Source organism: Balaenoptera musculus, chromosome X (genome assembly GCF_009873245.2).
Source record: "Balaenoptera musculus isolate JJ_BM4_2016_0621 chromosome X, mBalMus1.pri.v3, whole genome shotgun sequence".
Classification (NCBI taxonomy): Eukaryota; Metazoa; Chordata; class Mammalia; order Artiodactyla; family Balaenopteridae; genus Balaenoptera; species Balaenoptera musculus.
The window spans coordinates 46,317,299-46,342,373 of NC_045806.1; the positions used below are offsets into that span (position 1 = coordinate 46,317,299).

Consider the following 25,075-nt stretch of genomic DNA (forward strand, 5'->3'; position numbering starts at 1 on the left):
AATTCCATTTATAATAGCATCAAAAAGAATAAAATATCTAGGAAGAAACTTACCTAAGAAGGCAAAAGACTTATAACACTTAAAACTACAAAACATTGCTAAAATTATAGAAGACATAAATAGAAACACATCCCATGTTTATGGATTGAAAACCTTAATACTGTTATGATGTCAATGCCAAAAGAGATCTGCAGATTCTATCAAAATCCCATTTTTTTGCAGAAATAAAAAAAAAACCATCCTAAAAAACCCAGAAATTAAAAAAAAAAAACCCATTCTAAAATTCATACAGAATCTCAAGGGACCTCAAATAACCAAAACAATCTTGAAAAAAGAACAAAGTTGGAGTTCTGGACTTCAAAACTTACTACAAAGCTATAGTAATCAAAACACTGTGATACTGGCATAAAGATCAATGGAATAGACTATAGAGCTAGAAATAATCCCTCGTCAAATAGATGATTTTCTACAAGGGTGTCAAGATCATTCAACGGAGAAAGGATTGTCTCTTCACAAAAGGTTGGAGAAACTGAGTATCCATGTGCAAAAGAATGAAGAACTTATAAAAACAGAGAGCAGAATAGTGGTTACCCTTACCTTACACCATATACAAAAATTAACTCAAAATGCATCAAAGACCTAATAACCATAAGAGGTAAAATTATAAAACTTTTATAAGAAAACATAGGGGAAAAATCTTCATGACACTGGGTTTAGCAATGAATTTTTAAGTGAAAGCACACAGGCAACAAAAGGTAAAATATATAAATTGAACTTAATCAAAATTAAAAACTTGTGCATTAAAGGCACTATAAGACAGTGAAAAGGCAATCTACAGAATGGGAGAAAATATTTGCAACTAATAAAATAAACTAATAAAATCTAATAAGGGATTAATACTCAGAATATATAAAGAACTCCTGTCACTAAACAACAACAGCCAACAACAATAACAACCCAATTCAAAAATTGGCAAAGGACTTGAATAGACATTTTTCCAAAACAGAAATACAAATGGTGAATAAGCACACAAAAAGAGGCTCAACATCTCTAGTCATTGGAGAAATGCAAATCAAATCCAGAATGAGATGCCACTTCACACCCATTAGGATGGCTATTAAAAAAAAACACACACACACACAGAAAATAACAAATATTGGCAAACATGTGGAGTAAATAGAACCCTTGTTCATAGCTGGCGGGAATGTAAAATGAACGCTATGGAAAACAGTATGGCAGTTCCTAAAAAACTGAAATATGATCCAGCAATCCCACTTTCTAGGTATATACCAAAAAGAATTGAAAGCAGGGACTTGAGCAGATATTTGTACACTAATGTCATAGCAGTGTTATTCATAATAGCCAAAAGGTGGACACAATACAAATGTCCATCAATGGATGAATGGATAAAACAAGTGTGGTATATACATACAAGTTCAGTCTTAAAAAGGAATGAAATTCTTATACATGCTACAGTATGGATGAATCTTGAAAACATTATGCTAAGTGAGATAACCCAGACATAAAAGAACAAATATTGTATGATTCCACTTATATGAGATACCTAGAATAGACAAATTCATAGAGACAGAAAGTAGAATAGTGGCTACCAGGGGATGGGAAGAGTGGGGAATGGGGAGTTTTTTTTTTTTTTTTTTAACATAGTCATTGGAGTGCAATTGCTTTACAATGTTGTGTTAGTTTCTGCTGTATAACAAAGTGAATCAGCTATATGTATACATATATCCCCATATCCCCTCCCTTTTGCATCTCCCTCCCATCCTCCCTATCCCACCCCTCTAGGTGGTCACAAAGCACTGAGCTGATCTCCCTGTGCTATGCAGCTGCTTCCCACTAGCTATCTATTTTACATTTGGTAGTGTATATATGTCGATGCTACTCTCTTACTTTGTCCCAGCTTACCCTTCCCCCTCCCCGTGTCCTCAAGTCCATTCTCTACGTCTGCATCTTTATTCCTGTCCTGCCCCTAAGTTCATCAGAACCTTTTTTTTTTAGATTCCATATATATGTGTTAGTAAGTTTCTGACTTACTTCAGTCTGTATGACAGACTCTAGGTCCATCCACCTCACTACAAATAACTCAATTTCGTCTCTTTTTATGGCTGAGTAATATTCCATTGTATATATGTGCCACATCTTTATCTATTCATCTGTCGATGGACACCTGAGTTATTGTTTCATGGGTACAGAGTTTCAGTTTGGGATGATGAAAAAGTTCTGGAACTGGGTGGTAGTGAGGGTGAACGTACTTAATGCCACTGAATTGTACACTTAAAATGGTTAAAATGGTAAATTTTATGTTATGTACATTTTGTCACAATAAAAATTTATTTTAAAAAAGAGTTAAGGAACTTATAGTATTTGTCTTTCTCTGACATCTCACTGAGCACAATGCCTTAAAGGTCTTTCTATGTTGTCACAAATGGCAGGATTTCCTTCTTTCTCATGGCTGAATAATATTCCACTGTATACGTATACACATCACATGTACTTTACCCATTCTTCTGCTGACAGACACTTAGGTTATTGCCGTATCTTGGCTACTGTGAATGCTGCAATGAACATGGGTATGCAGATATCCCTTCAAATTACAAATATCATACATTTATATGTGGAGTCTAAAAATCTGAACTTGTAAAATCAGAGTAGAATAGTGGTTACCAGGGGCTGAGGGGTAGGGGAATGTTATTTCAGGGTACAAACTTACAACTAGTAGAGAAATAAGTTCTAGAGATCTAATATACAGCATAGTGATTATAGTCAACAATACTGTATGGTAAACGTCAAAGTTCCTAATAGACTAAATCTTGGCTGTTCTCAACACAAAAAAGAAATGATAAATATGTGACATGCATGATAAAGGTGTTAACTAACGTTACTATAGTGATCATATTGCAATATATAAATGTATCAAACTAACAGTTGTACACCTTAAACTTACACATTGTATCTCAATTTTTTTTTAAGCCTGAAAAAAAAAAGAGTTAAGGAACTCAAAGAACAAAAGCAAGGAACAACAAACTTAGAAGAGAGCAAGTAAACAAGTAAAGTGTTTACGCTTTTCTAGCTAACCTAAAATGACTAATAAATCCTAAATGTCCCTGTAATTAGCTAGGAGTCATCCTCTCATGATAGATCAGCAGATCTACTCTGAAGAATAATGAATAAATTGTGATGCCTTCTGATTAAATTAGCAGAACACAAGTCTTTCATGTACCAAACTAAATTACTCCACTTTATCCTTTGATCCTATGGATCAAAAGTAGTCAGCATTAAGAGTAAACAGCTTTACAAAAGTACAACTGCTGTCCCAGACATAATGCTGGAGGTAAAGTCCACTAAAAAGGTATGGCCAAGATCTTCAAAGGTCCACTTCTAATTCAGTGAGAGGAAAGTAAACCTGTCAAACTAGCACCAAAATCAGAGGAAAGTTTTCAGCTACTATAGTAATCCTCCTTTAAACACAGATAGATTGACACACAGACACACACACACACACTCTATTGTATTAATGATAACCACTTTGATAAGGTAATTTTCACATGTCGCCAATGAGTAGAGTTCGTACTCAAGAAAGGAGTGATGAACCACAAAAGGCAAACTAGAGAGCAGTGATAGCTAATGGAGCTGACAGAGTCGGAAAATTATAGTCTACAAAAGTGATCCCTAAATCTACTGTCTCCAGTAGTAAGGTCACCAAAAAATAGTATCAAATATCAATTTTTCAGTGTTACAAATATTAATTTATAGGCTGATAAATATAATAGAGGTCAAAAACAAATTTACCAAACAGATTTTAACTTATCCACACTTCTTTAAAAAGAAATACTGTCCTCATGTTAACTAAACACTTAATCTATTATAATATACGGAATGCTAAAAATGTATGCAAAACCTTTCCTGAGACAAGGCACAATACCAACATGACTAACCTGCATATGTATTTATTCAAGATAAGAAGTATTTAGTTTCCAAAAGGTAAACTATGGCGTTATCAGCTATGTCTCTTAATGCAAACACCAACAATGAACTACAGAACCAGGTCAGAGGCTATGTGGATCTGTTTCTGCAAACGTGAAAAAAGGAAGAAATCATCAACATTGTTCTAAAAGCTGTATTATAAAATAACTTGTTCAAGTAAAGATGAATGCTATGAAGGCTTCAAAATGGTTCTTAAATATCAATGAATATTCTGGATAAATATGAGTTTACTCAGTATTTTATCACTAACATTTACTGAATACTCAAACATGTACCATGTGCTTTATAAGCATTATCTCTAATTCTCAACGTTTTATTTCTCAAGCTGAACAGTAGGTACACAATTTCCATTATGTTATTCTTTATTCTTTTTTTGGATATCAGAAATATTTATTATATTTTTCTTTTTAAAAAAAGTGAAAAAGTAAAGCTCCAGAATGCTAAACTGCTTAGCTTGTCCAAGGTACCTAACTGGCACAGGCAAACTGGAACTTAGGTCTGCTGTATTATGAATCCCAAGTACTTCCTAGTTCAAAGCTCTGCCTCTCAGAAACAATATTCACAGTAATGACTACAGATACCTCATTCACAAACCACTTTCCATGGAGAGATATGTGTAAAAGTAAGTGAAATAAACACACACTAGGGTAATTATAATTTGTAAATGGTAACATCAAAGTATTAATCAAGAAATCAGCATATAATAATCACAGTTTGGCCATATGAGCATGTTAAAGCTTTTAGACTGCAATGGTATGTATTAATACCTAAAGAAAAGTGCTCATCGATGGTGGTAAAGATAACATATGGAAAGGGGGATGAACCACAGACATAACCAGGTTCACTTGTCTTCCAGTACTGTTGAACAAAGAGGATGTCCTCATCCAGTTAGGACCTGAGCATCCAGTTCATTCGGTCAGTATACTGTCTTAGCAGGACACACAGGAACATCTAGTACCTTTGTTCTGACACTGTACTTACTAAGCCAGCTTCTGATTATAATTTAGCTTCCCATGTATCTAACCTACAGACCAATTAGACCATATGACCTAACAACTATATCAGATAAAATTAATTCATTAATTCATTCTAAATTAATAAATTTCTGTCCTAAACCTAGGCATTTGAGTTAGCACAAGTCAGTCTCCCCAACGTGTCCAACCACCTCTGGACACTGACAAAAGGTGAAGGCCAGACATTGACCCATGGCAACACAACCATGAAACTGTTCCTCAGAGCCCCCAAGCCAGAGAGTGTCCTTAAATGACACCATTAACTAGTACCCTTTGAGCTTCAGCAGTTAAGTTTAATGTTAAGAACCTTATTTTATAGGAATGATGATTTCTCAGACTAGAGTCTCTGACGCTGGTCCTGAAGCCCAAAATTAAGTTCTAACTCATTTGGGGGGAAGAAAAGAATCTTATTTTAAACAGTGTCCATTTAAGAAATCATTTGTTGTAAAATGGTTAAAAACATGAAAGAGTGATCTGCTCAAATAAGTAATGAGGAGGAAATTCTTAAATCATCTATGTAAGTGTTTTATATATACAATTGATGGACTATAAATCCTTACTCTACCCCTTTGGGAAAGTTACTTAATGTATCTAAACCTCACTTCTACCACCTGAAAACTAATCATCCCTACCTCATATAACTATTGCAAGATTAAATAAAATATTCAAATTAAGTACCTGCATAAGTACTCAATTAATACTAATTTTGATAAATGCAAAAGTGTATGACACCATTATTAATAACTTAAGATATACTAAAGTTCCTCAATGACAAATTTCCCCGATTGTTGGGTTTTCAGAAACTTAACAGTCATACTTAAGAAGAGACCACATAAAACTAAGAGGTAATTCCAATTAATAAATGTAGAAGGAATGTGGGAAATAGGAAATAACCATTAGAACACCAGAGTAATACTTATTACAGGAAAAATACACCAATGGATGCCAAAATAATAAGGGAAAGTTTGAGGAGAAACAGATATTTGCATAGTCTCAAAGTATCTATTCCCAAGATATTTATTAATCTACAAAGGGAAAATATTAATTTACAATAAAGAATACCTATCAGGGGCTTCCCCGGTGGCGCAGTGGTTGAGAATCTGCCTGCCAATGCAGGGGACACGGGTTCGAGCCCTGGTCCGGGAAGATCCCACATGCCGCGGAGCAACTAGGCCCGTGAGCCACAACTACTGAGCCTGCGCGACTGGAGCCTGTGCTCCGCAATAAGAGAGGCCGCGATAGTGAGAGGCCCGTGCACCGCGATGAAGAGTGGCCCCCGCTTGCTGCAACTAGAGAAAGCCCTCGCACAGAAACGAAGACCCAACACAGCCAAAAATAAATAAATAAATAAATAAATAAATTTAAAATAATACAGACATACATTAAAAAAAAAAAAAAAAGAATACCTATCAGACACCACCCTAACCAAATGATGAAGGTTATCATAACGACATCATGTACCCCCTGCTATGATGCACTGAGAAGGGTACATCATTTCTATGGTATTCTTGCCAAAATTTACAGCCTAAATCTAATCATGTGAAAACATAAGACAAACCCAAATTAAGGAACACTCTACAAACTAACTGAGCAGTACTCATTAAAAGTTCAAGATCATGAAAAAAAAAGAAAAAAAAGTTCAAGATCATGAAAAACAAAGATTGAAGAACTGTCACAGATTGGAAGAGACTAAAGGGACATAACTACATGCAATGTGGGATCCTGAACTGGATCATACCATTGAAAAAAGAACACCAGTAGGAAAACTGGTGAAATCCAAACAAGTTCTGTACTTTAGTTAATAGTACTGTAGTAATACTAATTTCTTAAGTTTTGATAAATGTTCTCTGATTAAAATATTAGCATAAGGGAAAATTGAGTGAAGGACATACAGGAACTTCTATACTATCTTTGCAACTATTCTGTTAGTAGCAAATTATCTCAAAATAAAAAAGAAAACTAAGTAGTAAAGGAGTAGTATCCATGTTGCTTGCTATTCCCAACCCTACCATTTCTTTCAAACAAATCTATATTTAACAGCCCTTTCATCTTTTCACTAATTCCAATCTCCAAGCCTTCTTCTTACTGACTATAAACTCCCTCTACTGTAAGCTTTATGAAAATGGTGCCCGTGTCTGCTTTTTATCCCCATTACGTCCCTAGCACTTAGCACAGTTCTGGTACACTGTAGGTACTGAATATTTATTTGTTGAATGAATGAACAAATGAATGAATGATAGCTATGTGTACTGTATTCATTTCCTATTGCTGCTATAACAAATTACCACAAATTTAGTGGCTTAAAACAACACAAATTTATTATCTTCCAATTGTAGAGATCAAAAATCCAAATGAGTCTCTCTCAACTAAAATCAAGGTGTTGGCAAGGCTGTGTTCCTTCTGTACGCTCTAGGGAAGAATCTGTTTCCTTGCCTTTCCCAGCTTTTAGAGGTTGCCCACATTCCTATCACTCCAACCTCAGCTTCCATTGTCAGATCTCCTTCTGACTAATGGCCATCCTTCCTCTCAAAAGGACCCTTGTGGGACTTCCCTGGTGGTCCAGTGGTAAAGAATCCGCCTTCCAATGCAGGGGACGTGGGTTCGATCCCTGGTCGGGGAACTAAGATGATCCCACATGCTGCAGGGCAACTAAGCCTGTGCAGCACAACTACTGAGCTCGCGCACGTCAACGAGAGAGCCCGCGTGCCACAAACTACAGAGCCCACACACCCTGGAGCCTGCACACCACAAACTACAGAGCCCACACACCCTGGAGCCCATGCGCCACAACTAGAGAGAGAAAAACCCGCACATCACAACTAAAGAGAAGCCCGCACGGTGCAACGAAAGATCCCGCGTGCCGCAACTAAGACCCAACACAGCCAAATAAATAAATAAATATTTTTTTAAAAAAAGGATCCTTGTGATTACACTGGGCCTACCCAGATAATCCAGGATAATCTACCTATCACAAGACCTTTAATTTAATTGTAGCTGCAAAATCCATTTTGCAATGTTACGTAACATATTTATAGGTTCCAGGGATTAGGACATGAACATCTTTGGGGCGCAATTATTCATTCAGCCAACTAGATGTATCAATTTGTTATCTATCAAGCAGATAGTTAGCTCAAAACTAACTCATTGAACTAACTGGGGAAATTAATGGTATTTCCCAGACCAAGCCTGTCTCCTGCCACTCTCACCCTTTGTCACTTTATGAAAACATCTGTCTTTGGTTTATACTTAATAAAGTTATGTGACTAGCTTTTAAACAAAGAAACTAGAACATATATAGTTAAGCAAGTTTTATCCCTCCTCCCTTCGATGTAATCATTCTTTGCCTATGAGAGTATTGCACTTTGAGGGCTGGGTCTGATGAAGACAGTGGGAAATTAAAACTGAATAACACTATTTAGGGTGTGCTTATATGTAATGAAGCATTTTCTTGTGTAGCTCTAACAGAATCTGGAATCAATTCCAAGAGGGTCATAACAAAAATATTTTAAGAGCAAAAATATCCCAGAGTGAATACTTTAGACAACAATATTTATTCAGAAACAGAAATTCTAGCATATATTTTTAATTACTTTTTCCTTTATTGGAAATTCAGCTATTTTCACATTATTATCTAATTCTAATTTCACAATTAAATGTAGGTCTGCCTAAAAATATACTTCTCCCCAAAGTGTTTTTATTTGATAAATGAAAATAAAACAGAAACAAGTTCCTCCACAATTTTGATAAGATACTTTAGGCATGGAAGTACAGATCTTTAAACTGTTACTTCTACTGCATTGCTTGTAATATATTCGCTACCATAAACAAAGTGTATTAGAATGCTCACTCAACACATCAACTTGCTACAGTCAACTATGTCTTTTTTTAAATCTTTCTTTTCAGTGCCATTTTTGGTTCAGTTCAGAGACTATAGCTGACTTGTTAGACGTCTAGCTGTTAGATGTTACTTAAAGAAGGCCTGTTTAATTACCTTGAAAGGCATACAATCACAGAATTGACCCCACAGTGAAGCTTATTACAAGCACACTCAAATACATTTTAGAAACAGTCAAATAACAAAAAATTTTATATATCTATGATGTTCCTTCAATTGGAAAATAGCGTTATATGAAAACTCAGTTCCATCAAGAAAACAAATGACAAGCATGCTAGCGGAAATAAAGCAAAAACTGGTTGTGTTTCCATATGTAAAAGCAAGGTGTTGTTGATTTTCATGTTGTTAGTGTAGGAGAAAACTATTACAAACTCTTGTGACTGACTCCTTCTAAAAGTTACAAAACAGGTCTTTTAGTAACATGTGACCAGGTCTTTCAACATCATGAACTAAAAGTCTTCTAAATAAAACATATGACTGACAGCCCTCACTCACAACAAATTACCAATTTACCAAGCAATTACCAAGTAATTTACAAGTTCTTTACAAAGAACAACAGGTTCTTCCCAATAATGCATTAAAAAATCAAATTATAGAAACCATAAAATATGACAAACTGTTGAAATGCAAATGTTTATAGCCAAATCCTAAATCTGACCCACATCATCAAAGGATTTGTTTGTTTGTTTTTAACATCCTCCAAGTCAAATATCAGCAGTAAAATCTGTCTCTCCTGGTTCTTTGCACTGCCCTAAAGTCCATGTATTCTAAATAAATGGATATGAGGCTTTTAAGAATTGTTACACAAGGCTCAAATATCTACAATAGGGGGAAATGCCATCAAGAGAAAAAGGTATAAAAACCTTTTTCTGAGCTGTGAATTTCAAATCAAACATGCAAAAATAAAATTTTAAGAAAGAAAAGAACTGCCAAATTTCAGGGGAGAAGATTAAGAGGTGGTGTGTATGCAATAAAATAATAGTTTACATATTTTAATGATGTTAATAAATAGAAAATATATGTCAAACTGATAACAAAAGTATAGACACACCAATTTTATATATTATACACACACATATATATAAACAAAGGTTGGGAAAGAATCAAGAATAATTTAAACATTTAAACTGTTCACTGGGATGTTTTTCAACAAAATTGTTTAATTATATAATAAAGAGTAAGACTTTACAGAAAAAATATGAGAAATTGTACATTATAAACTGTATACTACTCACAGGAAAGTAATTAAAAGATGATGCCCTTATCCTTCTGGGATTCTAAATAAGTTAGTTTTTCCTAATTCCAAATATGCAGAAAGTGACATGAGATCCAAAATTTGTATCAACTAAGTCCACTAATTCCGACATTCCTTTCAGAATAGAAGATTGCAATTGTTGTTCTTTGTATAAATTAAAATGTACTTTATTTCTGTAAATTAAAATTTACAACATTTGCTCCACATGAGAGATCCCCAAATCTGGCTATATATCCAATTACCTGGAGAACTTTTAAAAGTGAGTTCCTGTGGGGAATTCCCTGGCGGTCCAGTGGTTAGGACTCTGAGCTTCCACTGCAGGGGCCACAGGTTCAATCCCTGGTTGGGGAACTAAGATCCCTCAAGCTGCACAGTGTGACCAAAAAATAATAATAATAAAATAAAACTTCATAAAAAATATAAATAAATAAATAATAAAAGTAAGTTCCTGGGGCTTCCCTGGTGGCACAGCGGTTAAGAATCCGCTTGCGGGCTTCCCTGGTGGCACAGTGGTTGAGAGTCTGCCTGCCAATGCAGGGGACACGGGTTCGAGCCCTGGTCTGGGAGGATCCCACATGCCGCAGAGCAACTGGGCCCGTGAGCCACGACTACTGAGCCTGCGCGTCTGGAGCCTGTGCTCCGCAACAAGAGAGGCCGCGATAGTGAAAGGCCCGCGCACCGCGATGAAGAGTGACCCCCGCTTGCCACAACTAGAGAAAGCCCTCGCACAGAAACTAAGACCCAACGCAGCCAAAAATAAATAAATAAATAGATAAAAAAGAATCCGCTTGCCAATGCAGGGGACACGGGTTTGAGCCCTGGTCCGGGAAGACCCCACATGCCATGGAGCAACTAAGCCCGTGCGCCACAACTACTGAGCCTGTGCTCTAGAGCCCGCAAGCCACAACTCCTGAAGCCCGCGCACCTAGAGCCCGTGCTCTGCAACAAGAGAAGCCACCGCAATGAGAAGACCGCACACTGCAAGGAAGAGTAGCCCCCCTGCTCACCACAACTAGAGCCCGCGTGCAGCAATGAAGACTCAGCACAGCCAAAATTAATTAATTAATTAATTAATTAATTTAAAAAAGTAAGTTCCTGGGCCTCACCTCCTGAAGATTCTGATTTAGAAAGTTTGGAGTGGATGCCAGGAATCAGTATATATGATATAATATAAAGCTCATGTTGGTATATTAAGGGAATTCCTCCTCTGATTCAGCTAGCTCTTGGAATTAGTCCCTTATTTCAGTGCTTTTCAAGCTCTACTGTGCATACAAATCACCTGCAGATGTTACTAAGAGGTAGACTCTGATTCAATAGTCTGGGATGAGGCCTAGGAACCTGCGGCTCCAAGTTCCCAGGTGATGTCCATGCTGCTGGTCCAGAGACTACACTTGGAGTAGTAAGACCTTATGGGATCTTTCAACCTTTCCACAGGTGAATAATAGAAGGTATTCCCCTAGGCAGTTCCTACCACTAAAATATTTTCAAGTTTTACCTAAACATTCTTTAGCATAGCTAGAGTACACAATTTGCAAAATACTTGACATATCTTCACTATGTGTCCTACTACCAAGTAAATGGAAATTACCTCCCCCATTTACAGAGTATCACTAAAAGATGAGTGTTACTGCAGTCAAAAGATTTATAAGATAAATAAATACTAGAGATGTAATGTACAACATGCTAAAGATAACACTACTACTGTATGTTATCTATGAAAATTATTAAGGGAGTAAATCCCAAGGGTTCTCATCACAAGGAAAAAATATTTTTTTCTATTTAATTTTGTATCTATTTGAGACGATGTTCACTAAACTTACTGTGATAATCATTTCATGATGTATTTAAGTCAAATCATTATGCTGTACAACTTAAACTTACGCAGTGTTGTATGTCAATTATATCGCAATAAAACTGGAAGAAAAAAAGCAAACGGCAATAGCAACAACAACAAAGGACCAGATAGTAAATATTTTACATTTTGTGGTCTCCACCCCCCAAAAAAAGATGAGTGTTACTGAAATCACAATGCAGAGATTAAATTAAAATTTACATAATTTTCAATATATATATGCAAGGATATTGATCACAACCATGGTTATAATAGTGAAATATCGGAGAAAAATCTAGAAGTCCAACAATAGAGAACTGATTAAATAACTTATAAGGGCAGCTATTAAAAATAATGATGTAAATCTACAATTACCAGTAATGAAAAGATGTTCATGATAAGTTAAAAAAAAAGTTTTGTTCAAACCTTATAGTACGATTCCATGGGGGTTGCATACAGTCATATATACATTTATGCAAAAGAAAGAGTCCATAAAGATATATACTGAAATGTTTAAAGCATCCTCAAAGTAGTATAATTTCAGGTGATCTTAATGTTTGTTTACTCGCAGTATCTAATATTCCTACTGTGACACAGACCTTAAAATAAAATTCTTAAAGGGTAAAAAGGGGGTAAGAAGAAAACCAAGCAAACCCCACACAGCACACGCACACATCTTTCAAGAACTACTAGAATGGCTTGACTGCTAGGTAACTTGCATTCCAAAGAGTCGTCAAGGGACTTCCTACACTGGAAGCACTTTGAAAGCTTGTTAAAATTGTAGTCTTGCATCCCACCCCAGACTTACAGAAGAATCTCAGTCTCTGGCAATAGTCTCCTGAATCTGCATACAAAGCAAACACTGACAGAGTAAGTGTTTTGAAACAAAAGGAGAGTAAAGTTTTTAAAAAAACAGAGTAAAGTTTTGAAACAAAAGGCTTCCTAGAAATGCAGGGACCAAGACTAAATTTCAACCTATCTAAATGGCAATCTACAGCAAATTCAGAAGGCGTGAAATCATGGTACATACATACACACCCACACACAGAGACCACTGGAATCTGAACAACAAAAAAACCTGTACTTAGTGATTGGCTTTATTTAATCTTAATTTTAAGCATCTCTTGTGAACACTGACCATTTCCCATGAGCTGGCTGAGGTCACAAAGGTTTTCCTTATGTTTAACCTACATCTGTCTGAAACTATTCCTATTATAACCCTTTCTATGATGTTCTGTCTCCACTTAGTCCTTCATTAGTTACAAGTACCATATAAACATTTATTATGGAAATAAATATCTAGGTAATTCAACTATTCTTATGATGCTTTCACTTCTCCTTCCTAAACAACATTCCAGTTGACTAAGCTCAGTAGATTCTGGTGATTATTTCTTCCAGAGATCCTCTCTGAGGTAAACTCAAAGGCATGGAGAGGAGTTTATATTACTAGAAGCCCTCAAAGAAACAAGAAAACCATTTCCTGTTCTGAAAAACAACACATGAACCCCCAAAAGTTTGTTGAAAGAAAAAGAGAGATGGGAAATATCATACTGCATATATCCCTAACATATCACACTCTCAAATATTTAGCATAACAATCAACTCATAAGGCATACATTTACTAAAAGTTTTCAAAATGAGACATTAAGAGTTTCGGGAATTTCCTAAGGGTAATGAATTAGGAGCATTTCCCCAAAGAAAGGCAGAATAGACTTTTTCCTTTAAAACAGAGGGGAAAACAACAGGAAAAAAAAAGTTTGGCGTGAGCTCCTAAGAGGATCTAAGAAAGGAGCATAATTTCAGGGATGTGGGGACAAGTCCTTCGTTTTATTTTAATCCATGATACATTTTAATACTGGATCACTCAGAAGCCCATGCCAGCTAAAACTGGAATTTATTAAAACCAAGAAGATTGTATACGCACCTGCAGCTCACACCAAGCAACCTCAACCCATGTTTCAGTGTCCAGTCCTTTATATACTGTTTTAAATGCTCCTCTTCCCAGCTCTATGTCAAATTTCAGGAACCTGCCACTAGGAGAAGTAGCTACAGCCTTCATTTCTGCTTCTTCTTCCATTTCCTTTTCATTTTTCTCCTTGAAACAATCTTTTGAGGATTCTGACATTCCCTTTGAACATTGCTCGTATTTAACTTCTTGTCTGCCTCTTAGCACATTTGTAGGAAGCTTTTCTACTCTTGGAATATTTGTTGCAGTCTTTATTCTCTCATCTTTGGAGGAAGATTCAGCAACTTTGTCATCTTCTGCCATCTCAACACTCTTTCGAAAGAATCTCTTCCTTTCTATAGTTTCTCCAGAAGCACAGAAGGTACTGTTTTTCTCCTTTAGTCTAGCTTCCACTGTCAAAGTTGCTGCAACCTGACGAACTCTGTTTTCCAATGAAACTCCATCAGGTTTCTCAGAATCTTCTGTGCTAGCTGGCTCCCCTGAATCAGTATCCATTGTAATTAAGGTTGGCACTAATATTTTTCCTGTTCCACTCTTCAGTCCAGTTGCATCTCAGGTATCAGAATTATCAGAATAGACTTCCTTTTCTGTGGTCATATGTTTCCATAGCAACCTGAAGGGGAAAAAAGGATATATTAAAATCACCCCACAAAGGAAATCATTAAGGAGAAAAGTCACCTGTTTAATCCCTTTTTTCTTAATAAGAAGTTTGTTCTTTTTTCTGTCCAATCTTAGCAACCAGCAGACTCCAGGGACTGTGTCTTATCTTGTTTACCACTGTAGTCCTCAGTGCTTAGCAGACTACTTGGCATATAGCTCAATAAGTCTTCATATTGCATGAATGTTGGTTAGCAATCTAGTTCTCAGACCCTTCTATCAATCCATCATATTTTTTTTCCCAAGGGGCTTAAAATTCTTTTAATCAACTTTCTCAGGTATAATTGTCATACAGTAAATTACATGTGTTTAAAATGTACAGTTTGATAAATTTTGACACAGATGTACACCTCTGAAACCATCTCCAAAATCAAGACAATGAACATATGCTTCTCCACCAAGAGCTCTTACTCCTGTCCCTTTGTAATTCCTCTAAGTAGTCCATTATCTGGATATATCATAATTTGTTTATTTATTCACCTCTTGATGACATTTGGGTTGAATTTCACTTATGGACTATTATGAATAAGGTTGCTATGAAGATCTGTGTACAAATCTTTACATGGACATATACTCTCATTTATCTTGAGAAAGTACCTAAGAGTGGAATGGCTGTATCAGAAAATGTATGCTTAACCTTTAAAGAAACTGCCATCTGTTTTTCAAGGTGGTTGTATCATTTTGCATTCCCAGGAGTGGTACAGAAGAATTCCAGTTCCTCCATATCTTCATCAGTACTCTACACTGCCAAATCAATATACTTTGAAAGTCAATAAGACTAGTATTACCTGCAAATGAGAAAAGGTAATTAACAATGCCTCACCTAGGTAGAGAATTTTTTCTTTAACTTATTTTGACATAATTTTGGACTTGGAAAAAGACCTGCAAGAATATACAAAGAATTTAGTATACCCTTCACTCACATCCCCAAATGTTAACATTTTAGATTGGACATTTTTAAGTAAGAATAACTCTATTCAAAAAAAAAAAAAAGAATAACTCTATTCACTTAACTAAAGGTAACTTATCCAGAAACCTCAAAAGCAAAGATCCATAAGTAAGACAAAAGGATTGCTAAGCAGACAAAAATAGATAAAAATCAGAGAATTTAAGTAGGAAAAAGCCTTCAAAATTTTTTAACTGCAGAACCTCTTTTAAAAAATGGAATCTTACTCAGAATCCTAATGTAAAAATAGAGGGGAAAGTAGTGCTGCTTTGGTATAATAACTTTAATTATAATGTCTGGTCACCTGGTTTCCCAAACTATAGAATAAGAAGCAGCAAAGTAGAGAAATGGGGAAATGAGTGTTCCTTCAGTCTTTTAAAAACCAACCCTAAGACAAAAAATATTACTAGAGACAAAGAAGGACATTTTATGAGCATGGAGAGATTAATTCACCAGGACAATATAACAATTATAAACATATACACATCTAACAACAGAGCCCCAAATACATTAAATAAAAACTGACAAAACTGAAGAGAGAAATAAACAATTCAGTAATAACAGTAGATGTTAATACCCCATTCTCAATAATGGGGAGAAAAATGAGACAGAAAACGAGCAAGAATCTGGAAAACTTGACCAATACTATCAATCAACTTGACCTAACTGCCATCTATAGAACACTCCACCCAGCAAGAACAAAATATACATTCTTTTCAAGCACACATAGAAAAATCTCGAGAATAGATCATGTACTATGCAATAAAATAAATCTCAATAAATTTAAAAGGATTGAAACCAAAGTATGCTCTCCTACTACAAAAGAATTAAATTAGAAATGAACAGAAAAGGGTAAGGGTATATAGATCAATGAAATAGCATTGAGAGTCTAGAAGTAAACCTTAACATTTATGGTCAATTGATTTTCAACAGAGAGGCCAAGACAATTCAATGGGAAAAGAACAGTCTTTCAACAAAAGGTACTGGGACAACTGGATATCCACATACAAAAGAATGAAGTTGGACTCCTACCTCACACCATACAAGAAATGAACTCAAAGTGGAACATGGACTAAAACTATAAAACTCTTAGAAGAAAACATTAAAGTAAATTCTAGTGCCTCTGGGTTATGCAATGGTTTCCTAAGTACAATAGCAGAAGTACAAGTGATAAAAGAGAAAATTGAGAAGCTGGACCTCAACAAAATTTAAAACTTTTGTGCTTCAAAGGATGCCATCAAGGAAGTGAAAAGTGAAAAGGCTGGGAGAAAATATGTGCAAATCATATACCTGAAAGGGGACTGGTATTCAGAATATATAAAGAATTCCAACAATTCAATAATGAAAAGATAAATAATCCAATGGGCTAAAGATCTGAATAGGCATTTCTCTAAAGAAGATATACAAGTGGCCAATAAACACATGAAAAGATGTTCCACATCGTTACTCATTAGAGAAATACAAATCATAATCACAAATACTACTCCATACCCATGAGGATGGTCACAATAAAAAAGACAAGACAGTAACAAGTGATGGTGAGGATATGGAGAAAATAGACCCCTAATACATTGCTGGTGGGAATGTACAATAGAACACAGTCTGGCAGTTCCTCAACAAGTTTAACATAGAGTTACCATATGAATACCATCTACCCAAGAAAAATGAAAACTTATGTCCACACAAAAACTTATACACAAGTGTTCATAGAAGTACTAGTCACAATAGCCAAAAGGTGGAAACAATCCAAATGTCTAACAACAGTTGGATAAACAAAATGTGTTATATCCATGCAATACAATATTATTCAGCAATAAAAAGAAATGAGGTATTGATACATGCTACAATAAGGATGAACCTTGATAACATTATGCTATGTGAAAGAAGCCAAAGGAAAGACCACGTACTGTATGGTTACATTTATATGAAATGTCTAGAATATGCAAATCTATAGAGACAGAAAATAGATTATTTGTTGCCTTGGGCTGGGGTGTAGGAATAGGACTGACTGCAAACTGGCACAAGAAATATTTTGGGGGTGATGAAAATGTTCTAAAATTAGATTGTAATCAAGGTTATACAACTCTATAAATTTGCTAAAAATCACTGGCATTTATATTGGTGAATTTTATGATATATAAATTATATCTCAATAAAATATGATGTCCTTAAGCATCTTAAAATATTGTGACTAAAATCAAAGCCATCATAATATCAAATATGCCTTTTTAAAACTATACTCTCTACCTCCCTCACCACCACCACCACCCCATTCTGTCCACTCTCCTTATCTTCTGCCTGGATTCCTGGGTTGAGAATCATTAGTCTGAAGAGAAAAGACCTGACAACAATAAAATGTAATAGCTGGTGGCCTAAGGGTAAACAATGAATAAGAAAAACAAATTTTAACAAAACAGGCAAAGAACTTCACTAAGCATAGTATATCTGGGGCCTTTTCATCATGGATCCAATAGCTTCTTGACCATAAAACAGAGTTTCAGAACTCAGGCTTTGGAGTGGGAGAAACCTGGAATCAATCATGGTTCTGCCTCTCACTCCTCAGAGATTTGGGGCAAATTACTTAACCTCATTCATTTTTTATTTCATTTGTGAAATCTCATAGGAATAATATGAAAATAAAATGGTAATATACATGTAAAGTACTTAGCACAGTGCCTGGCACAATATAATAATCAATAAATGGAAGCTTTTATTTCTTACCTCTTAATAACCCCTAAGGGCAGCACTATACTAAAGCGCTATACAACAACACTCAAGAAAACATTAAATGATTTTTCAGGAGACTATTTAGTAAAGCTGAAAAGTATATAATACATTCTTTTAAAGTTTTCCAGTAAGAAACCATGGTGGCATTGCTAAAGGGGTATGCTTCAGTGACCAGGGTATCTCTACTATACTCAGCAGTGCAGAAACATAGCTCAGTAAAATAGTCCACAAAAATCAGGCCTCAAACCTGAAGTCTCTACTGAGTTCAATGGCTATGTATCATAACCCATGTGTGACCATTATTTCCTTCATAAAATGATAACACATTGACTTAAGCCCTAGGAATATGTATAAAGACAATTGCAAAGGTACTTCTACAGAGATTGAAATTATAGGGAAAATCTCACAAATCTGTGTCCCATATGTACTCCTTCAATATATTTGATATATAATCTTGGAGCATTTGAGTTAAAAGCTCAAGATAAGTTTCCCCCTGTAGCTTATCATGGTTCTATCCATGGGAAATCCAGCATACAATCAGTACTTTGTCAATGACTCAATAATTTCTTCAACTTTTGGAACGAGCAATTGAAAGAATGCACATTTAAATAGTCAGAATTACACAGTAAATTTTCCACTGACAATCCTCTCTCTCTCTCATACATGTGTATTCATACCAATAAACATTTACCAAGTGCCAAGCACTGTGTCAGGGTCTGGGGATAAAAGAACAAAAGTCAGTCTTTGCCCTCAAGGACCCTACAGTTTATCCAAGCTTAAGATATACCACTGCCGCCTTCTAGTTCAAGAAGGTGAACTGAACACCTATATCTCTTGTACTTTCCAAGACCCTGAAAAAGTGATGGTAAAATAGTACAGAAGTATAAATCACAAGTCAAAGACAGGAATGGAAAATGGCATAGCAAATACAAGATTTCAACAATTTCTGACAGAGAGCAAACAGGAAAGAACTAGCTGATAACACAAATCAAAGGAATGCTACAACCTGAAATATGTAATAGAAAGGGTTCCAACCCGGGAGGGAGCTGACTTGCAGGGCAAAACCCCAGAGGGGTTCCACACTCAAAGAAGACTGATCCTAAAGAGAGCCAGAGTGAGAAAAGGGCTAAAAACAGGGGTTAACTGAAGGTCTGAATTATGACACAGTTGATGAACTCTCCCCCCAAAATAAAGAAATTCCTGCAGATAGAATACCAAATTCAACAAACTAGGAAGAATAAGGGCACCCTAGTACAAAGCCTTCTGCGCTCTGGCATTTGGGCCCTCCAAGTGTAAAAGCCAGCTGCCCACCCACTCCCCCCAAAACCAGATGACAACCTGCCTAGGTACACAGAACTCCCAGTCAGCCCTTCTACTAGGTCATTCTTTAATACGAACAGAATCAGGAGACAGCCATATTGAAGAAAACATGTAACACAGAAAGAACAAGAACAAGAAAAAAATATCCTTGGAAGAGCTGAAATAATTCAAGAAACCATTTTTAATTTAATTTTTAAAATATAATCATAAGATTCAAAAATCAAAGAAAGAGGTATATAATGGACAGGTTCACTCCCAAATCTGTTTCCTATCCATTCAGTTCCCCCCCACTCTCCCACAAGTAACCACTCATGAGATTCTGTGTAGCCCTCCAGAGTTTCTTACAGCAAATAAGCAAATATAAATATATGTTCTTTCTCTCCCTTTCTACACGAAAAGTAGCATAGTATATACCAAGCTTTTTTTTATAGTCACAATAATTTAAGATACTGTTTTCCCTGTCAGTACATGAGATTCCCTCATTCTTATTTTTTAATACCTATATAGTAATAGTATTTGATTATTTGCTTATGACAGATAAAACTGCATATTTCATTTTGCATATATGTATATCTGTGTGTATATATATATATGTAAATTCCCTGAAGTGGGATTGCTGGATCAAAGGAAATTTTCATATTTAACTTTTAATGAAGTATACTAATATACCCATAAGAGTAAACATAATTCATGTGTACCTTTATATAATGCTGCCAAACTGCCTTCCACAGGCATTGTACCAATTTAAATTCCCACCTGCAATGTGCAAGGTGTCTTTTACCCCACAGCCTTGACAACAAAAAAAGGTGTTATCAAACATTTTGATTTTTAACACTCTGATAGGTTTAAAAAAGGAATCACAGTGCGGTTTCAATTAGCAATTATCTCATGAGTGAGATTAAGCATCTTTCACATAAACAATAATTAAAGTCAGGAATAAGCCAAGAATTGCTATTATCATTGCTACCACTTACGGAAATAAAATAAGACATACAAATATTGGAAAGTAGGAGACAGAATTCAAAACTTGCAGATTATATGATTACCTAGCTAGAAAATCCAAGCAAATTCAACTAAAAAAACTATGATAGGAAGTAACGAGAGAGCTCAGCAGAAACGCTAAATGCAAAATCAACAAACAAATCAATAGCTTTGCTATACATCAGCAATAATCAATTAGAAAATGTAATTAAAAAAACAACTATCAGGGACTTCCCTGATGGTCCAGTGGGTAAGACTCCGCACTCCCAATGCAGGGGGCCCGGGTTCGATCCCTGGTCAGGGAACTAGATCCCGCATGCATGCCACAACTAAGAAGTCCACATGCTGCAACTAAAAGATCCCACATAGCACAATGAAGATCCCATGTGCTGCAACTAAGACCCAGCGCAGCCTAAATAAATAAATGAATGAATTAAAAAAAAAAACCTATCCTAAGGTGAGGGTTCCAGGGGCAGGTGGCACCAGGAGGGGGCAGGAAGGGCTGGGTGCTCCGGAAGGAGGGCGGGTCACTGCAATTACTATAGATATAGATATAGATATAGATATAGAGATATAGATATAGATACTATCCTGCTCATAAGAGCAACAGAGCTATAGAATAATCATCTAGGAATAAACTCAAGAAGAAGTATGCAACACCTATATAAAGAAGACTAAAATTTTACTGAAGTACATAAAATACACCTTTCTTTGGTAGAAAGACCCAATATTAGGATCTTCACAAACCCCCCTCTGAGATTATTCCAAAGTCAATGCAAGTTCAATAAAAATCCCAAAGAGATGTTTTTGGCCCAAACTGACAAACTGATTTGAAAAGAGTACAAGGAAAGCCAAGAAAATCTTGAAAAAGAACAATGAGAGTTTGCTTTAACAAATATTACTTATAGCTATAGTAAGTTAAACAATGTGGTTTCATCAGAGAAATATACAACTGGACTAATGGAGAACAATCAGTAGAGAAAGAGACACATGTATGTATGGCAATGCAGTCCATAGTAAAGACTGCATTTCAAATTTATGAGGAACAGATAGCATAACAAATGGTGTCAGAATAACTGGCTATCCATCTTTGGGGAAAAAAGTTAAAGCCCTACTTAAAACCAGTCACAGAAATAAATTCCAGGTAGATAAAAGGGTTAAACATAAAAACCAAAACTATTTAACTATGAAAAGAAAATATGGCAGAATATATTTCTAACCTGAAGAAAGGCTCCCTTAAAAAGATAAAATACAAAGACCATTAACAACAACAACAAAAAAATACATTTGGCCATTTGACCATGAACAAGGTTAAAAGATAGGCAACAGTCTGGGAGCAAACATCTGCAACTTGTATAGCAAAGCATTAATATCCAGAATATATAAAGAGCTAAAAAAAACTCAGTAAGAAGAAACACAAATGGACAATACATGCATGGTAGGGGGATGGCTCAAACTCCTTAGTAAGCAAGGAGATGCAAATTCAAATAATTCAATATCATTTTTTGTCTATCAGATGAGCGAAAATTATAAATCTGTTAATATCACATTTTGAGTGTGAGAAATTCAGCACTCCATGCACTGTTGGCAGGTAAACTGGAATAGCCTCTTCATATGGCAAATTCCAAATATCTAGTGCATACCTGTCACCCAGCAATTCCACTTCTTAGTATCTACCTGAGAAATATTCCTGTATGTGTACAAATACGTATGTACAAGGATTTTTTACTGAAGGATTTTTTATTGTTTGCAACAGCAAAAAAACTGAAAAGAACTTACATATTCATCTATAAGAGAATGGTGAAATAAAAAGTGGTGCATCTGTACTGCGTAATAATATGCATCTGTTTAAAAACTGAGAGATGGTTATACACTGATGTATAAAAATCTCCCACACATATATACTATTGAGAAAAGTGAGTTGTAGTACAACACATACATCATACTATATGTCAATTATATATTAAATATTATATATAAATACATATATAAAAGACAAAACTTTATGTTTCTAAATGTACTCATATATGTGTAAATGCATATAAAAAAGACTGGAAGGATATGCTCTAAACTGATCCTAGTGGTTAAAGAAGCATGTAGTATGAAATACTATGTATCCATTAAAAAGGATAAAGTGAACATATACATACTGACACTAAAAGAGCCTGAAGGGCTTCCCTGGTGGCACAGTGGTTAAGAATCCTCCTGAATGCAGGGGACACGGGTTTGAGCCCTGGTCCGGGAAGATCCCACATGCCACAGAGCAACTAAGCCTGTGCGCCACAACTACTGAGCCTGCGCTCTAGAGCCCGCGAGCCACAACTACTGAAGCCCGTGCGCCTAGAGCCCATGCTCTGCAACAAGTGAAGCCCGCGCACCACAACGAAGAGTAGCCCCCGCTCACCGCACCTAGAGAAAGCCCACGTGCAGCAACAAAGACCCAACGCAGCCAAAAATAAATAAATCAAATAAATTAATTTAAAAAAATACTTGGAACCAATTTCTTAAAAAAAAAAAAAAAGAGAGAGCCTTAAGACATATTCTTTGGGAAAAAAGTAAGTCATAAAATACATATTTTTTATTTGTATATGCACATACATATGCATGTAAATACAGAGAAAAAGGACTGTACAAGTTCACAGTCAACTCTTAACAATGATTACCCACTGGGAGGGCAGGAAATTGGGTAAAGGGGGACTTGGTTTTAATCTACCTCTATATTATTTTAATTCGTTAAAGAAGAATTGTCCATCAACAACCTGTACCAAGAACCAGTTAAAGATATTATAATTTCTTAAAATAACTGAAGGAAGGATAAAACAAATAAGGTATGTATAACTTATATCCAAATGAATATTATCACTTAACACTTATTGAGTGCTTTGTGCTAAGCACTCTAAGCCCTTCCATGCATTTTCTCATGTAATCATAAGACTCTTGAGGTAAAATTATTCCCATTTTACAAATGAGGAAACTAGGCTCATAAAATTAAGTTAAACTTCCCTAAGATTACACAGCTAGTAAAAACCAGGGACAAAATTCAACCCAGGCAACTGACTCCCAAGTCCACTCTTAACTACTCATAATACAGGGTCACATATGACTTGGAGCCACATGCACACACTATACACAATCCTGAATTGCATAGATACATACACTGCACAACCACATCACATTAAAGATGCCCATTTTATGTGAAAAAATTTCTGGATCCATATTAGAAAAAGAACTGAAATCATCTCCATCTTCTTTCATCATCAAAATTAAACAATTTCTATCTACCAATCACCTACCCTGGAATCCCTAATTAACACTTTACTCTGCCTAACCCTTTATAACAGTGGTAGCCAAACTACATACAGCCCTCAGGCCAAACCTACCTCACCTCCCAGCCTGTTTTTGTGCAGCAGCTGAGTTGAGAAAGATTTTTACATTTTTAAATGGTTGAAAAAAAATCAAAAGAAGAATAGTATTCATGACACATGAAAATTACTCAAAATTCATTATTTCAGTGTTCATAAATAGTGTTATTGGAACACAGCCATGCTCATTCATTTACATATTGCCTATGACTGCTACACAACAGAGCTGAGTTGTGGCAACAGAGACTCCATGGCCCACAAAGCCTAAAGCACTGTATTTACTATCTGGTCCTTTACGGAGAAAGTTTATCAAACCTTGCTTTATAATTTTCAAACGAACTTCATCTATTTAACTCAATTACTCCTAACAACAACCCTGAGAGCTACTTGGTATTTGCCTGAATTCTGAAAATTAAGAAGGCTCAGAGAAGTTTAGTGTCTTGCCCATCACAGAGCTAGTAAGTAAAGGGGAGAATTCTGGAAGCCCAGTTTTCCAGCTCCGAATCCAACATACTTTCTACCACACTACCACTCTCTAAGAACCCAACCCCTTCTGACTAACCAATGAGTTTAGACATTTGGTGCTAAAATTTACCACATGGGGAGAGACATAAAAGCTTTACATTGGTGGGAAAACATGTCTCAATTGAGAAACGTTGACGCCAAAAATAGATTAATAGGATACATTGCATTTCATATGTAGTTGTATAATTTACAAAGTATATTTTCTCATTTATTAGCAAAGAAACTCTGCTAAACAGGTAGTGCTTTTGTTTTGTTTAGTAACAAATAAGGAAATATATAGACTTGCATAAGATTATACTAAGGCAAGACCAGAACCCAGGCTGACTCCTACTCCAGGGACATTTCCACTTGGGAACACTGTCTCTTCTCATAAGGAATGTACCTGTTGTTTCTTTCCTTAGAAACAAAAAGCAGTAACTCATATTCTAAATAGTAAGAAACTAAAGTGTTATTTTAGAAAGGATAAATTAACAATTTAACAAAATAATAACAGAAGGGATACTCTTTTAACATCTGGATCTCTGTTCAGTCACCTCCTCAAAGAAGGCTTCCAAACTAACCACATGAGCCAAAGAGGCTCCTCCCTAACATCCCA

The 25,075-nt window shown here is 35.7% G+C and overlaps 1 protein-coding gene and 1 non-coding gene across 2 annotated transcripts in view; one reads left to right on the top strand and one right to left on the bottom strand.

Annotated features, from left to right (window-relative positions):
• Positions 1 to 15,302, bottom strand: part of WNK3 (WNK lysine deficient protein kinase 3) — a 120,849-nt gene extending 105,547 nt beyond the window's left edge. Inside the window, exons 1-2 of the mRNA XM_036839275.1 lie at positions 15,257 to 15,302; positions 13,921 to 14,575 (exon numbers count right to left, since the gene is read on the bottom strand). Of these exons, the coding sequence (XP_036695170.1) occupies positions 13,921 to 14,457 (537 nt within the window). The 5' untranslated portion in view covers positions 14,458 to 14,575; positions 15,257 to 15,302. The remainder of the gene's footprint in view (positions 1 to 13,920; positions 14,576 to 15,256) is intronic.
• Positions 5,333 to 5,400, top strand: LOC118889327. The gene has a single exon (XR_005018468.1). It is a non-coding gene; the product is annotated as a small nucleolar RNA SNORD52 (small nucleolar RNA).
• Positions 15,303 to 25,075: the final 9,773 nt, after the last annotated feature.